Source organism: Armigeres subalbatus, chromosome 3 (genome assembly GCF_024139115.2).
Source record: "Armigeres subalbatus isolate Guangzhou_Male chromosome 3, GZ_Asu_2, whole genome shotgun sequence".
Classification (NCBI taxonomy): Eukaryota; Metazoa; Arthropoda; class Insecta; order Diptera; family Culicidae; genus Armigeres; species Armigeres subalbatus.
The window spans coordinates 429,802,160-429,820,654 of record NC_085141.1 but is presented as its reverse complement, the minus strand read 5'-3'; the positions used below and the strand labels follow the sequence as shown (position 1 = coordinate 429,820,654).

The 18,495-nt window shown below is 37.6% G+C and overlaps 1 protein-coding gene across 3 annotated transcripts in view; it reads right to left on the bottom strand.

The window, feature by feature from the left end:
* Positions 1–247: 247 nt before the first annotated feature.
* Positions 248–18,495, bottom strand: part of LOC134227547 (zinc finger protein 423 homolog) — a 270,345-nt gene continuing 252,097 nt past the window's right edge. For all 3 annotated transcript variants that reach the window (XM_062709120.1, XM_062709118.1, XM_062709121.1), the window contains 6 exons: positions 15,584–15,726; positions 14,214–15,524; positions 14,029–14,148; positions 3,774–4,553; positions 2,432–2,791; positions 248–2,370 (listed from right to left, as the gene is read on the bottom strand). In XM_062709120.1, coding sequence (XP_062565104.1) covers positions 1,551–2,370; positions 2,432–2,791; positions 3,774–4,553; positions 14,029–14,148; positions 14,214–15,524; positions 15,584–15,726 — 3,534 coding nt within the window. In that variant the 3' untranslated portion in view covers positions 248–1,550. The remainder of the gene's footprint in view (positions 2,371–2,431; positions 2,792–3,773; positions 4,554–14,028; positions 14,149–14,213; positions 15,525–15,583; positions 15,727–18,495) is intronic.

Sequence of the window (18,495 nt, the reverse complement as noted above, 5' to 3'; positions counted from 1 at the left end):
TTACAGCTATAGTTTCAGTAGCTTAGACTAAATGATAACAAAATTCCAATCATTTAGTTTAAGTTACTGCAACTAGTGCTATAACTCTGTTATTAGTTGAATTCTAACAACGGACCATTAGGCAGAGTTGTAGAAAAACCTTCGCACTAAAAGTCCACCATATAACACATTTTGAAATTCAGCTTCTGAATGTGTTATTGACAAACTACTAAAGGATCGAACGCAAATTACTGAATGATCATTAACATCCTTGCAGTTAATAATTTGAACCGATAGATCAATTAGTTTGGAAGAATTTGTTGACTTTTGCTTTAACTTACAGTCACTCTCAATATTGAGCGTACAGTATGGATTAGTTGACTACATTCGAATTTTCCAAAGGAAATTAAATGGTTGGCTCGGTTGTTTTTAATGCATTTCAATATTCATCCCTTCCTTCAAGGTATGCGTACATAAAATTGTTGAAATTCTTTCTCTAAAGTCCGAACTGCTTTTCCGCTAAGCCGGTCCCGCCCCTCCGCGAATTGAGTCAGCCGATTAGGGATAATCCTTTCCAGAAGCTTTCCCACACAGATAAAACTATGTTGTGATTTTTAATGCATTTTCATGCACATATTTGAAGCATGCAAATAAACGTAACAATCAATTGATCTTACTGTTCTTTTAAATCGAAACAAAATGAAACTGTGCTTGCTTGTAAAATTTAGTCAAATTACATTAAATATAAAATTGTTATTTCGTTTGTTGGGATTTACACGTTGACAATTTTACACGTCTTTGAATTTTCAAAACCATTTGCTGTGCAGAGTATCTAGCAGGCATATGGGCCTTCACGATACTGGATTCCCCGGTGGTTTCGGCAGCAGCACATCCTGAACAAATCTGGAAACGCCAGTATCGCAGTTTTTAGAGCCACGTTTGGAATTCCATCCGGACTCTTCTTCATCTTCAGACCTTTCGCCAGTGGTGACAGCTCGCCGTTGGACACTTGCATACCTGTAATGGTTACTCCGTCTTCATCTGCGTATGATATAGGCGGCCACGTCGTAGAATCATGCTGAGGAAAACACCGTTTACGATGATCTTCAGCTTATCCGGATACGTTTCCGCTGGCGTCGCTGGACCCATGATCCTCGCTATTACGACCCGATAAGTGTTGCTCCATGGATCAGCGTCAGCTTCCCGGCACAGCTCCTTGAATCAGTTGGATTGGCTGTCTCTCAACGGACCGTCGGCATTCGCGAGTGTGTGCGTGTGTGTTACTGGTTGAACAACACTGGCATTTTTTTTTTGCGCATAACTATGCAACTGTTATTGTTGGGTACGCTACTACGCTAGAATCACATTCAATGTCTTTCCTTAAAATAAGACTGATATCAGACTGGTGGCGAGTAGATGGTAGGTACATATTTTATATTATATTCAGGACAAAATGTAAAGAAGCTATTACAAAAAATGCGTATGCTGACATTCGGTATATAAATTATACAATACCAAGATTGTTTTTCAGTAGGGCTTTGATCATTCATAGCTGATACGTATCGAGACGTTCAATCTGAACATTCATTAGAATTGTCTCCGTTTTCTTCTTGAGAAGTTCTGTTTTCAATTCTTTTGTTTTCTTCAACGTTATGCTCAACTTCAATGTACTCTTCATCGTCTTCATTAGCTTGTTTGTAGTTCTCATTGAGCTTTTCATTACTATGACTAATCGAGGTTTCATGTTTATCCTTGAATACACTTGTACCGGCAACTGGACCTGATAGACTTTCATCATCTAGTTTTACTGTAGTTTCTGGTATTTCCGATTTAATGTCTTGTACTACAGTGGTTTCATTCGTATTCTTAGCAACTAAATTGATCTTACCAAACTCGTGATTTATTAGATGGTGTTCCAATTCTGCTCGGAAGTAGAAAGCTTCATCACAATGGTTGCAGTCGTAAGGTTTCGCTTGTGGACCATGATCAGCAATATGATTCTGTAGTCCTAGGGAAGATGTAAATACAGAAGAACACAGATAGCATATGTATCCGCGATCTTCACACCCAGCGAAAGTGTGATCAATCAGATGTTCTTGAAGCTTTTGTACACTGGACATATGCTTTTTACAGAGGTTACACTTGACTACAGTGTTAGGTTGAATTTGTTGAGGTTGTTGGTGATGACTAGAGGCGTCTTCTTGTGGTTGAGCTACCGATGATGCAGGTGGTAATGATGACTTGATGAAATTGTTGATCGATAGCAATTTGGATGGGAAGTTATGCCGTTTAAGACAAGTGTCACATATTTTCGTATCCGAACTCGCACATAATGGTTCCAGACAAAGTGCACATGTTCGTTCATTTGTTTCATTGGATTTTGTATGGAATCTACAAATCAAGGAATATTTGAATATATATTTAGGCCAAAGACATCAATACCAACACTTACTTTGCATGTAAACTGATTTCGAATTCGGAATTCAAGGTTTGTCGGCAGCATATACATTGAATTGGAAACCGTTCTTGTTCCTGGCCGGTTCCCGCACTGATATTATTATTCGACGCATTACTTGCATTTGTAGTTGCGCCTGGTGCAGTTTGATGATGTTGAGTAAGGTGCATTTTGAAGGTGTGCACATCTGGTAAAGTAGTCGGACAATGTGAACAACGACCTGAAGCACCAACTTTACAGTGTGTAAGTTTATGTTCTGCTAATACTGCAGGGGATGGAAAAATTTCATCGCATATCAAGCATTTATGTTTTCCTCCGGTGTTATGAGTAACCTTCATATGATTCTCCAACTCGTTCCTAAAATAAAGATAGCATTTGAAATTATCTTTGTTTGGTTTATTAAAAACTATATTTTAATAATTCGATTCATATGAAATGTTATTTTCTTGTTCTTCATCTTATAGCTCCTAAGTTCATCCTATGAAATACAAAAGAATGAAAACCAAGAATGTGATTTTTTTTGCAGTTTATCAGTTTAAAGGTTTCAGTTCATCGTAAACCAAGTGGCATTGCTGCAGAAAACATTCCTTCTTCAGCAATGCCAGTAATGCTGGAACGTCTACAAAAAAGTTATGAAGCTTCGAAGATTCGAACCATATAAAAAAATTGTTTATTTATTCCATTGGACTGGGGAGCTTCTTGAAGCTACTCGGAATTATTTCTGAAAGTGAAAATCCGGACAAAAAGGAATATGGATTTTGCCCTCTTACCACCATAGGAAGCTTGATAGTGCAGGCAGAAACATTGATTTCCTGCATATGAGTTGAGCAATTAATCTTCGAAGAGTTAATAACATTTTTTTGTAAAGGTTTCAGCTTCCAGCAACGATCTTTCTTCGTCAAAGGTTTTCGGCATCGTTCAGAGTATATACTAACGCTAACGTGATGATAATAAAAATGATAAAAATCGGATCTATTACTTTCCAAGATGCTGTCAATAGCTCTCTGTATAGACTAGACTAAACTAGACAAGACTAGACTAAACTACATATTCGCATACATAAATACTTTTAGCACCGGACAAAAGTTAGGTGTTAAAGTAATCCTGTAACTCATAAGTGCACCAAAGGGGTCGTACACTAATTACGTAAGCACTTATGGGGGGAAGGGGAGTCTGCCATTTTCTTACGTTCCATATAAATAAAAATGATTTGTATAGGAAAAATCTTACAGGGGGGAGGGGGGTTGAAAAACTCAGAAAAAAATGCTCACGTAATTAGTTTACGGCCCCAAGCGTACCAAGAAAGGCTAATCAGCGAATTTCACTTGTTGTTACCAACCTTGAACGGAAATCTCCGCTGCAGTAAGCACACCGTAAGCTAACTCCCGTTTTGAGATTGTGTACTATTTTCCGGTGAGTCTGGGCCTCGCTCTCAGTTCCGAAATCATTTCTCTCGCATATGCCACAACTGTAGAAATTGTTCGCATTACTATTCGATTTGGAATTTGAAGAAATTTGCTTGTCAGGTCCTGTAGATGACCCATCGGTACTGCTCGTTGTTGGTGGTACACCAGATGTATTCGTACTATATCTCAGCAATGATGTTGTTGGAGAATAGATATGTTGTGTCTTAGTGACACCTGAAGAACCAGCCGTTTGTGAATTTCCCCCAGAACTCGATGCATTATGATCTGGTGAATATAATCCGTTGATGGATGCTGATCTTTGGTTATATAGGTTAATCAGCGCCTTAGATGGCGGAGCATTGTTTGGACTCACGAATCCTTTCTTAGAATGCTCCAAATAGCGATGCGCGTGCGATTTGCTTAAACTATCATAGAAACCGTGAAGAAACCCGGGATGTTTCAGAGGATTCAGCGTATCGACATGTAATGGATTGTAGAACTTATTGGCCGCATACAAGTTTTGCCAACCAGCGGCAGCGGCGGCCATTTGACCTTGTAAATGTAGATACTCAAGGCTACTAGTGTTCCCGGTATTATGCACAGTGCTCGGTGTTACTGCCCCAGCGTTAGATATCTCCTTCTGGCTGTGATGAGTTTGCATATGTCTATCTAACAGGAATTCGACGTGAAATGATTCTGGACATGCGGGACATCTTGAAATATGAAAAGAAAAAAAATACATTATTCAATATCCTTTGAACTTTAAGGTTAGTTCTTCGTACAGAATATTATGAGAGGCAGCAGGGGACGAAAGGTTCTAACACATAAGGCTGAATACTCATAAGGCTGAACTCCAAAGGCTGAATTTCTCGAAATGCTGAAAATCTCACAAGGCTGCAAGTAACAGAAGGCTGTAAACCAGGCATTGCAAACCATCCATTCGATCTTTTGAGCAAGATTACAGATTAAGTGATGGGATATCAATCTTAGTTATCTTTCCGCTCAGTAAACAAAATGCAATTTCGTTATGGATAAACATTTTTTTCACAGCTTTTGTTGTAGCAACACCTTCGCATCGTGAACAAACCCCGAACTGCGTTGGTCATCATCAAATTATTCAATGATAATATCTTTTCAAATTTCTGTTTGATTAGGGATAGTCTTTGTGCACAAGCAAAGATAATATCCTGTGCTCAGATGATATTACAAGACCTGCTGTAAAGTATCAGAAAGAAAAAGGAAGAAGAAAACAGGAAGAATGAAAGAAGAAGGAACAAAGAATAAGGAAGACAAAAGAAGGAAGAAGGAAGATAGATAAAGAAAGAAGAACGATGAAGGAAGCGGGAAGTACTATGAAGGTAACAGGAAGAATTAAGCACGAACGAAGAAGCAGAGATGCATCCTGAACAGAACATGAGCCAAAAGCGTGCCTTGGTGTTCTTAGTTTTGAGCTCTGAACACAGTTCAGTGTGCACTAGGTTGGTACGCAAACAAAAACTATCATGGTAACTAAGGTTCCTTAGATTTGGTACTATGCAAAAACATGCTTGATGTATATCCATTAGATGCCCACGTGTTCTATTACTAGCCGAAAAATGTGTAGCATGCCGTCGATTGATTTTTTTTTCCTAGGATACAAGTTGCTATGTCAGGTCAGTGCTCTTGAATAGTACCCGGGTAGAAGAAAATAGCAAAAGAATAACAAATTTTACTATTAATATATGAATAACAGAATAGCAAAATCTGATGTTAGTTTGTTTGATATAGTTGCTAAAATAACTAAAATAATAGCAAAAATTGTTCGAGCGAATAACTAAAAAATAACTCATTTTGCTATTATAAGAGCAAACCAATAGCAAAATATTTGCAGAGAAGGAAATATCAAAATCAGTTATTATTGATATGTTGAAAATGCAAATGATACATGAATTACAAATTTTGTTATGATTACATGATGTGTTCTTCATTTGTTATTCTGCTGTTTCTGACAATAACACATAAATAACAAATTTTACTATTATAACAAAATTTGTTGTTAGGATGCTATTTTGTGTTATTTATGAATAACATAGGAATAACAAAACTTGATATAACATCAAAATTTGTTATTATTATGTTATTTGTTTGTTATTCACCTCTACCCGGGTATGCTGTGTTCAAAAGGTTTTGAACACGAATACACGTTCTCGTGTTCAGAATGCATCTCTGTGAAGAAGGAAGAAAGAAGAACGAAAAAGACCTAAGAAGGAAGAAAGTAGAATGAAGAAGGAAGAAAGTAACAAGAAGAAAGAAATAACGAATAAAAAATAAGGCAGTAATTGAAAGAACCAAGAACAATTAATAAAGTCTTGTTCCTTTGTATGCTACCTACCTCCAAATTTCTTGTGTTGCCCAGACAAAAAAAAATCCATATCAAAATTTAAAGACAACAATGAGTCGCAAGAAAATTTCGGTATATTTCCTTTTGTACCCTTATTAACGTCCAATGTGAATTCTTCCATTAGGATCTGTTTCTCACGATTTTCCTGCCTTTCAAGTTCCAGCCTTATGTTAGATTTATACTTTTTTTAGCCTTTCGTCTTCAGCCCTATGTGGAAGTCTCGTATTTTTCATTTTGACACACTACCGCCACCTGGTAAAACGCGTTTGCTAAACACAATGAGAACTACATATAGCGTTGGTGTTTGTTGATTGTTAATTTGCTTTTTTTATTTATTTATGTGTTTTTTTAATTTATTGCCCGAAACGATCAAATGATTGTCTGTTTGTATGTGCTATGGTTCTCCGGGCATCCTATAAATACTTATTTTTTGAATTAATCATATAGCTTTTCAACTATTCATATAAGTACTACCAAATCTATACACACCATCCCCCTCAGTTGTATCATAAAAATGTACAAGTAATGTTGCAAGATGATATGAGCATTTCCATACCATTGTAAAATGCGTTTAACTCCACGCAAAAGTAATTCACTCACATACTTTTGAAATATTTCCATATAATTAAAAAAAAGTTAACTAAGTAAGGGCCAATTTCTTCACCTCCGCTTAACTCTTAAGCGGTGCTTACCCATACGCTTAAACTTGGTTTGAGCATTAAGCGGAGGAGAAGAATCGGGCCTAAGCGATCTTTCCATCCGAATTTTGCGTCGAAGATTCTACTTTGTGAATCTTTAGCGACACTTTTATAAATTTCGCATCTATACATATAAACATAAAACGTCATTTAATTCTAAAATAATTATATTTTTTAGAACTAATTTGTACCTTATCAAACCAGGTTTGAATACCTATATACATAAATTTGGAGGCGTCGCGTGGTCAATTCTTCAACCTGTGCACTGAGCAAGGTATTTCGGTTTTCAGTTATTTGATGTAGCTGTCAATGTATCAGCATTAAAATTACGAGTAAGCACTCGCCGATGATACTTTTTCAAAATTATATTTGTTGTAGAGAAAAAGTTACCCATTCAATTATGAAAATTATGAAGAGTTGATGATTGTTCGTGCTTCACGTATCAAAGTTAAATATTTTGAGAAAAACCTGACCTGAAAAAGGGACCTGAAATGACACTTCCAATATAAACAATCCATCTTCAACTGTGTTTCCCATATGTTTCGTCCAGTGGCGTAGCCACGGGGGTGGTTTTGGCCATAAACCCCCCCAGAGACAATTTTTAAAGAAGAATTTCTTTTTTTTTCAATTTTCTGGCTACGCCACTGATTTTGTCTATCTGCTTCTAAGTACATCCCATTTATTGAATTAAACTTAAAGTGACAGTGCGTTAAATTGAAAAACAAATAATTCTGAGGAATCATAATGCTTTTCAATATGACATATAATCAATGAAACGGTATCTTTTAATTTTATTTTAAGTTATTTCGTACAATAAGACAAGTCTTAATAATAATGTGTTCAGAAAATTTAAATATATTAAGAATGATAAGACGGGTAATACACATTTCAAGCTCTATCTGGTAAAAGGGCGAATGTCGCAAGAGAGAATTCTCTTCGTCGACTTCCCCTCTTTTAAATAAAAGTGACAAGCAGAGGATTTCTTTACAGTTTATCACATCAGAATGCAAGTTCGCATTGTTTTCTATCGTGCTGAGGTGATAAACCACAAAGAAATCCGCTGCTTGTCACTTTAATTAAAAAAGAATCCTCTCTTGCGACATTTGCCCTTATTCCAGATAGAGCTTGATTTGTAATTAGCATGTCATACATATGGGGTCTGTACAATGAAGTTTATAATCTAAACGTTCCTCAATTATTAATAATTAATTAATTAATTGATTATTATTCTATTTTAGTTTATTCCCTTGTTGAATCTTTTTTTTCCGAAGGGCTGTTGTCATACTACGTCGACAGATGACGAACGGTTTTAGATGTGTACTTCACTCCATCAACGTACACATCTGATCATGCAATTTTTCATTAATTTTTGTGAGAACCATTCCACAGTGTTGCTTTTTGTTGATTTCGTGCGCTTTTTTAATAGCATCGTTTCTGTTGATTTTTTCGCTGTAGTTTGTTTGGAGGAAACGTTAGATATCATAAAGGGCTTTTTTTGAGAAAATCTGTGAAATGATTAATCCACCTAAAAGTGAGATAAAAATTTTACTTTTTCACCTAAACCGTATATGCGCCTAGTGTCTTCGAGAAAGTTGTAGCGGATGGTATTTTAGGCCACTTTGCCAAAAATCATGTATCTGTGACTTATACTTTACTAGATATGTGACATTTACCGTGGAAGGCCCTAAAATCAGTTTTTGAGCATAACTTTTTTATATGTTTCAGGCACTTTTACACCCTTCTACAAAGTTGTTTTGGCTAATAAAAATACACGTTTTCGTAGAACATTGCGAAGCTCTATCTCTTAAAATTGATAAGTTATTTGAGAAAATATGTTTTTCTAGGGGTATTTGAGAATCGTATAACTTGGTCCGGCGCAAAATGGCGCAGACAACTTTTTAGTTCTCTGAAGCTGCTGTATGTTGACTCTTGCCTAGCGATTGAAGCTTGTGTTTACACGAAATTACAAACGAGTTATATAGATTTTAAATTTTCTTGTTTTTGGCCTTACTCGTACACTAAGATTATGTATAGGCTATAGGATCGCACTAAAAACCAATATTTGATGGTGGCCCATAAGCCCATAGTTTTATATAGAAATTCGATAAACTGAGCTGATGTCTGTATGTGTGTATGTGTGTATGTGTATGTGTAGACATTTAAAAGACACCTTTTTGCCTTTCTCGTACACTAAGTGCAAAACTAAAAGACTTTATTATTAAGACTAGATATACACATAGTGTCTTCGGGAAAGCTGTAGCGGATAGTATTTTGAGCCATATTGCCAAAGACACCCCATGTCTAACTATTATACTTTAAAAAATATGTGACTTTTTCAATGGAAGATCCCTAAAATCACATTTTTTATCATAACTTTTTTCTATTTTTCCAAGACTTTTCCAACCTTCTACAAAGTTATTTGTCAAACAAAACTACACGTTTTTGTGGAACATTGCGAAGCGCTATCTCTTAAAGCTTAAAAGTTATAATGAAAAAGGTGTTTTTTCTAGGGGTGTTCAGAAATCAAATAGCCTGTTCCGGCGCAAAATGGCCCTAAAACTTTTAGGATTCAGAAACTACTGTTCTTCTACTTTTCTCTAGTGATTGAAACTTATGTTTACACGAAATTACACGTGTGTTATATCGATTTCAAACTTCGTCTGATCCAGTTATTGCAGAGGTTCGTGGATGGCCAAAACAACATATGAAAGCGTTTTCGGAAGATGCACAATCTTTACTTGTAGATGCTAATAGCGAAGGTGAAGACAACTAAACAAATAAAACATACAAATCATTGTTGAATTTGGAATTTATAAAAATGACGTATTTTCTGCATTTTGCCTTTCTTGTACACTAAATATTCTTTAAGCATACTTTTTATAGTAGAATGAAAGGCCCATTTATGTATCATCTAACGTTGATATCAAACGTTTTCTCCAAACAAACTACAGCGAAAAAATCAACAGAAACGATGCTATTAAAAAGCGCACGAAATCGGCAAAAAGCAACACTGTGCATTCTTCGCGTTTTGGGGCCTCTTCCCCTATGATTGAGATTTTTGACAATTTTTGAATGGCATCAACTAACTATCTTGTTTAACTGTTGTATAATCTAAAAATACCCATGAATAGCGTTACAAATAAGAAAATAAAGCAGTGTTTGCTTAGCTAGGGCATATTACCTCCCCTTTCCCTAATCACCGCCTCTTTTCTTTTTCTATTTCAAGCTCTATCTGGAATAAGGGCGAATGTCGCAGGAGAGAATTCTCTTCGTCGACTTCCCCTCCTTTAAATAAAATTGACAAACAGCGGATTTCTTTGTGATTTATCACCTTAGAACGATAGAAAACAATGCAAACTAGCATTCTGAGGTGATAAACTGCAAAGAAATCCTCTGCTTGTCACTTTATTTTTTTTCAAAAGCTGGGAAGTCGACGAAGAGAATTATCTTTTCTGACATTCACCCTTGTACCAGATAGAGCTTGATTTTGTTCCGATTGCGCGCTCTTCAGCCAAACGCGCATGCGCTGTTTGAAGCGTTATAGGTACCTAGGGGAAGGGAGGGCAATATGTCCTAGCTAAGCAAACACTGCTTTATTGTCTTATTTGTAACGCTATTCATGGGTATTTTTACATTATGTAACAGTAGGCTGACCAGATTATTTCGATGAAAAGACGGGACAAACGCACTAGATAGATTTCGTCCATTTTCCTTGTATTTGGTTTTAAATTCTTTGTGTGTATCTTCAATTTAACTCCCACTAGTGTCTGGCAGTGGTATTATGGAAGAAAGCTGACTGTATTAAAGTCAGCTTTAGCCCGGGAGTTAGAAGGTGTTAGCTCTATCGAAGCTCCAGTGACCCATTTCAGACTGCCTGGTCACTCACGTCCAGTCCGAGGCCACATTCACTTACAATAAGCCCCGCCTGTTTATGCTACCATTATCAATTGGATAATGGATCCATAAACAAACTTCCGGATTTTTTAATCCAGCGCGTATTTAGTTTTGGAATCATATAAAAACATATTGAAACAATCTCACCAAATTGATCCAATTCCGGTTCAATGAACTGAGGAAACGATGATCATTTCTAGTGTCCAAAAACAATTCTCTTCACTCTTCCAGATCTATTCTGAGCAATTTATATATGTTCATGATCAAAGCGACGATGGATCGGGTGATGTGCGTAGTTCGAGTTTCAGGGGCATTCTCGAGTCCCTTCGAAACCCGCAGAGGGTTACGGCAAGGTGATGGTCTTTCGTGTTTGCTATTCAACATCGCTTTGGAAGGGGTAATACGAAGAGCAGGGATTAACACGAGTGGTACAATTTTCAATAAGTCCGTCCAGCTATTTGGCTTCGCCGATGACATAGATATTATGGCACGTAACTTTAAGAAGATGGAGGAAGCCTACATCAGACTGAAGAGGGAAGCTAAGCGGATCGGACTAGTCATCAACACGTCGAAGACGAAGTACATGATAGGAAGAGGTTCAAGAGAAGACAATGTGAGCCACCCACCGCGAGTTTGCATCGGTGGTGACGAAATCGAGGTGGTAGAAGAATTTGTGTACTTGGGCTCACTGGTGACTGCCGAAAATGACACCAGCAGAGAAATTCGGAGACGCATAGTGGCTGGAAATCGTACGTACTTTGGACTCCGCAAGACGCTCCGATCGAATAGAGTTCGCCGCCGTACCAAACTGACAATCTACAAAACGCTAATTAGACCGGTAGTCCTCTACGGACACGAGACCTGGACGATGCTCGTGGAGGACCAATGCGCACTTGGAGTTTTCGAAAGGAAAGTGCTGCGTACCATCTATGGTGGGGTGCAGATGGCGGACGGTACGTGGAGGAGGCGAATGAACCATGAATTGCATCAGCTGTTGGGAGAACCATCCATCGTTCACACCGCGAAAATCGGAAGACTGCGGTGGGCCGGGCACGTAGCCAGAATGTCGGACAGTAATCCGGTGAAAATGGTTCTCGACAACGATCCGACTGGAAAAAGAAGGCGATGTGCACAGCGGGCAAGGTGGATCGATCAGGTGGAAGATGACTTGCGGACCCTCCGTAGACTGCGTGGTTGGCGACGTGTAGCCATGGACCGAGCCGAATGGAGAAGACTCTTATATACCGCACAGGCCACTTCGGCCTTAGTCTGATTAAATAATAATAAATGTATTTCTGATATTATCACTCAGCCACACATATTACACCAAGGACGTTTCCGTATACAAACTCCTCAAACGATTTCGCGCACTCAATTAAGAAACACACTTCATTAAAGGTAATCAAACGCGTAAATTTTAAACTTCAGATCACATAAACTTTTTTTCTTCTAGAGCATATATGCAAAATATAGACATTAGCCAAATCTATTTGTTGCGGGAACGAACAAAAACGTGACAAAAGCAACCATCCGCGCGCATGGCTTGCTGCGATCGTGTTCCTTGTATTTGGTTTTAAATTCCTGCCCAAAATATGGATTTGTTTGAATATTATTTTGGAGCTCTTTGGACGAATCAATGAAAAAACGGGTCAAATTGAGGATTTTTTAGATTACGACGGGACAGCCAAATAAGGTCTAAAAAACGGGACTGTCCCGTTAAATACGGTACGTATGGTCAGCCTATGCAACAGTTAAACAAGATAGCTAGTTGATGCCATTCAAAAATTGTCAAAAATCTCAATCATATTGATAATATTCACATTTCAAAAAAGTGGTGATATTCTGTTGCCGGAAAACTCATGAGGCAAAACGCCTTTTAGCTAGCAGCTCCTAGGGAACAAAGCACCACGCGTCGGCGAATCAGCATTCTGGTATGGATAGGTAGGCACCAAACCGATGTGCTTTTCTGCATCGGCACCAAACTGTGCACTGCCAACGATGAACGCTTTGGCTACCCATACATCACCGATTGCGGTTAAAGCGGGATGACCTACACATACAAAATAATGCGTGTATGATGCATGGCAAACCGTTCTCTTCTGAAAGGGCACGTGTTGGACAACATGTGGCGGTGCGTCGTTTCGGTATCGTGGAGTAAAATATAACGCGCCCCCATCGCAGCATTTCAGTTGCCTCATAGCCAGGGAATGTAAAACAACAACATTGTCAATGACAACAACATTGTCCTCTCTTGTAAATGTTGGGACAAACTCAACTCGCAATAAGCGTTTGTCCCAAACTGCAACAGAATAGGACAATGATCGCCTGCCGCGCATTTTGAGAAGTAGTCGGTTCTCGATGATGTTTTTGGTTAAATAAGCATCAGTTATCAATGATTAGACATAAACTTAACCATCTGTCCACATGATTTGTGTTTTACTTCTGAAATATGCAAGTTATCGCAGTTTGAAAATTTCACAACAAATTTCTCTCCATGTTTGTTGCAAATAAATCGGAACGCAACATTGTCTTTATCCTCTGCAGATGAGGTTAATGCTATTCTTTTTTGTTGCTTGTTTTTTGCATTTTTCAGTGACAATTACATTCCTTGCTCATAGCACATGTCGCCTGTAAAAAATCCGTGCATATTTTACGATTATGTATTTATACCCAATCGTTAAATTTGTACTAAACTTATGACAAATGCACATAATCCAAGTATCTGTTTGTATAAGAATGACAAGAAATCTATCGAGAGTTTAAATGTTAGGAACAAAATTGCTACCAGGTGGGTGACATCTATATCTCGCACAACGGGCTTGTTTTGCAGCCAACATTGCGCGACTGGTCCCCACTGACATATCTGGATCCCAATGGGAATCAAATCAGATGTTGGTAAACAACACAAATACTACCATAAATTTTACTTTGAGATGTTGGCTGCAAAAACATGGCGTCGTGCCAGGTGGCTGATTGCTACCTATTGCTACCTGTGCAGTGTACAGGTTGCACATGCGGACGCGACGCCTCTGAAATTTCATATTCTTTAAATTGTTACGACAATAAATTAATCAATATATTACGGAAGATTTACATGTGGTAATTGTCATTAAAACTTTACGGATAGTTTCGTGCACTGGAACTAATTTTAAATTCGTATGCCTAATAATGTTGACAGCATAGTTGAATAATTGTTAAGAAAAAGATGAATCTTACTTGAATTTCCTTGCATGTGCAGCCAAATGAAACTGCATTTCAAGTTCCGACGAGCAGACGACTCTACAGAATACGCATTGTACAGCACCGGGTGTGATATGTCTCGATCGGATGTGGTTTCTGTTTGAAAAAGAATAAATAAGTTCATAAGTTTTACTCTATAAAAAATCATTAAGCAGATTTACCTGAATTCTCGCTCAACTCGAAATACTTCCGCGCAAGCCGAACACCGATAGAGTTTTATCTCATTGGAGTGCGTAACGGCGAAATGGACCTGTATGGTAACTTTACTGTCAAACGTTTCATTGCAGAGAATACATTTATAAAGTAGTTGAGTGTGGGAATCATACAAATGCTTGTGTAGTTCTTCAGTTTTGGAGAATGCTTTCGAACAATTCGCATCGCAAACATATTCCGCGCTGGTGACGAGATAGTGTCCAGTCACGTGCTTTTCGTATTCCTGCGGATCGCCCAATGTGATACCGCACTGCTGGCATAGAAACGACGATGTTGTTCCTTGTTCGAGATGCGCCTTCAGATGCGCGCGAAAAGATTCAAAATCGGGCAGTGCTGCGTTGCATTGATTGCAAAGGTATGCCCCAGGTGGATTGGTCAACGCTGGACTAGACGCGATATTGTTGCTGTCTTTTTGCGTTTCTCGACTAGGCGAGAAAAGATTCTCGGTTTCCGATTTCAGTTTCTTCAGACGTGGTTGACTTAAATCGGTAGGTGCAAGTTGCTCAGAAGCACCTTGGGAGTTATCATTATCATCTCTTTTCTCTTGTTTTATAGTTTTGGCTTCCACCGGGACGGACATTTCTTCATTCCCGTTTTCGTCTTTGACACTTTTGTCACAAGAAGATCGTTCAGTTTTTATTTCCGATTGCGTAGCCGAATCGCTTTTTTCGTCGAAAAATTTTGCACCGTAGAATGAAGTATACGTGCTCATTAGATTTTTGTTAAACTGCTCCAAGTAATTATGTGGACTATTTATTTTATCCAAATGACTTGTTTTCAGATGGTTGAGCATCAAAGGTATTGTGGGAAACTTCATTGTACAAAACTCACATGAAACTGGAGTATATGGTATTACAGAATCAGGAGAAGAATGTCGATGAAAATTGTTTTCATTTAAAAGTATGTTACTGTGCATCGTTTGCACATGGGATCCTAGCTGTTCAATATTTGCGAAATCGTTCTGCGTGCAATACATACAAGACAAATCTCCAGATTTTAACAACTTCGTTCGGTTGACCATCATCAAGTTCTGTTCATATGGTGAGAACTTTCGTTTAGGATTAGAAGCGCTACTAGACAGAGAGCTAGTAGAACGTGGACTATAGGTTAGATTCGGGCTTCCTGTTAGAGCTATTTGTTTCTTGTGGTTCTGCATGTGACTTGTTAGGGCAGCTGCGGTGTTGTAACCACGGTTACAAATTGTGCACTGGAATGGCTTTTGATTGTCGTGTGTTTTCATGTGAATTTTTAAATGATCACTGTAACGTAATTTTAATGGTTTTAAAACTTTTTTTTCGATAAAATGAAATGCACCTACCTTCTCGAAAATGCTGCCTCACAATGAGGACACCGATATCGTCGATCTCCCGTATGCAGCTTGGTATGACGATCTCTTGACCTCTTGTGTTTGAACAAACGAGCACAATATTCACACTTGAATGGCATATGTTCGGTATGGCTCTGAGGACAAGAAAAGGCACAAAAAGATATGTAGGAACTTTGTAGTTGAAGAAAAGGAAGTTAACGAAGTTGCATATTAAATAAATCAAGTCGCGAATCTCACGTGGAATGGTTATCGAAGCTCAACGTTGCACATGCTCGAACCAAAAAGAGCCCCCCAGTGGAATTTCGCGAAACAAAGGCGGCGCAAAGGAACGCCACCATAAATAAAATTGCATCATGGTGGCAAAAACTGTCTCGGAATCGCACGGCAATATTTGAACGTTCCTAAACAATCTGTTAGTGCTGGCGTGCTATTCCGTATTGCAACAATACACGATCAATGACTGGATATAAGACATACGAAGGAAAGGTTTTTCTTGTCACAAAAATGAAATTCTGCTCGAATGGGTGAAATAGTTTCAATCGATTTTTGATTTCAATTCATAAAGTATCATGGTGCATTCCCTAGTGTTTTTTTTTTCAATGTTTGAAGCTTCGTTTGGATGCATTATACGTGCAGTTCACAAATCAAAATTCTTTTTGACAGTAAAATAAGTGCTAAGGAATGTCATCATCTACACTACACGTTATCTTATTTTTGCCATCTTTCGCTGCATTTAAGAAAATATGTAAGGAACATTGGGTCCAGATTGGTTTTAAATCAAATAAATGTACTTGCCATAAGAAGTTTGTACAATTCCGTTAAATTCCACTACTTTATTGTACCTTTGACAGATACGTATTTCGACCTCAACAGTAAAGTCCTCTTCAGTGTTTCGTACTTGAGTCGAGTCTTATGACAAGTAAATACATTCCACTAAAAGTCTTAAATAATTTTCGTATCGAAATAAATTTAAATCAAGTTTTATTATGCGTTTCAGCTTAAACATGTTTCGGCAAAAAAAGCTAGAATTCTTTATTAGTGTGATTATTTCATTCATACGCAAATAATAAGTGTAACTACATCCGTGGCGGTTAATATATTGTGGCGGCTGATATATTGTTATCGCCAAGAAATTATTGAATCAAGTAATGAGTATCGTCTCTCCTTCTTTTTTTTGGCTTTACATTTCCAAAAGAGACATTGTTGTCTCGTAGGTATTCAATGATCACTTCCACAATTATTAATTGCGAGATGCTTGAGCCGTTCACATATTGAATCTAACACAATTATATACACGCCATGCATTTCTAATGAACTGGGCGTCATAAAAAATATGCACGTGAAAAGAAAAAAAAACGTAATGTCCAGGGAAGTCGATTTTTTTCATAGACTGGACTGTGGATCGAATCCAACCACCTTAAATCCCTGGATCTTCACACGCTCTTAATGTTACCCCAAATTTAAGTGTTGCGAATTAGCCACGATTCGTTCATACCGCGAAAATCGGCCGACTGAGGTGGGCCTGGCACGTAACCAAAATGTTGAACAATAACCCGTTGGTTTTCGAAAACGATTCGACGACCACAAGATCGATCAGGTGGAAAATGATTTGCGCGTAGGGTAACAGAGTTTAATTTTGGATCTAATAGGGCGTAAGTCCATGAAAAACAGTTTTTTTACTTCAATATTCCTGATATTAGGCAAAATTTGAATGGTTTTCCCTGGTTTATTAATATATTATTAATATCATAGGTTAGAGAAATCATAAAAAATATGAAATTAATTCGGGATTCTGAACCTTTCTTCCTTCAATGAGTATGAGCGGATAAGATTCATGAATACAGATTTCATACGAAAATCTAGAAATTCTTTGTGAGGTTCCTTACGTATTTTGCAATAGTCAAAATCTCAAAAACTCTTGGGGCCTGTATTCTACATACCACCGAATATTGACTGTTATTAAAAGCATCACATCCACTAAACCTTTTAGTCTTGCTTACATTACTTAAAATTTACTTACTTTTTGATTGTAAACTATTACACATTTTGATTTCCTTAGTAAGAAAGAGGCGCCTGATCAAGAGTTTGCCAAGGGCGCCGGGAATTCACGCTACGCCTCTCCCGGGGGTGAATGCAATTGTAATTATTTTGTATGAAATAAATTTAATTGAAATTCAAAATTGAATGAGAAAGCATGTAAAAGAATTGAACATGTACCACCTTTACTAGGAACGAAATGGCCAATGTTATGAATATAGACCAGAAATTGAAATGTACATAACTCCCGTTTCAGTTAAATCACTTTACAGCATTTCCTCACTTGATTCTTGTAGGGGAAATGACGGCTTTGACAGGTTTTGTTCTATGATTGTCAGAGGATTTTTATTGACCAAATTTTATGAAATTTGACCACCATATTCTTTGATATGCAAAGAATGTTTGGCCAAGTTTGAGCATAATTGATTATAGAAAAAACCCCTGACAATAATATAACAAAACCTGCCGAAGCCTTCATTTCTCCTATGTAGATGCAAATGAGTTTTTGCAAAAAAAAACACAAAATCTACAGAAATGTTTTGTGAACCACTCTATTGGCAACGGTTAGTATATACCAAGAACCTATATTTTGAAAAATTATCCTGAATTGTTTATTTCATTGTAGGGGACTAATATGATATATTGTTTCATTAATGACTCATACAAGTTATGATAACTTCATTATATCTTTTCCGTGTAGGCATAATCATGACCGTTACAGCCGCAGTCTTGAGGAATGTATATCTAGCTTCAAAAGCCACATTGGTATTCTGGAAATTTGTATTGTCTCACTATTTAACTGTTGAGTTATCGCGAGCAGGAGACTTAAGACTTCCTGATTTGGGATAATTGCAATTATGACTTGT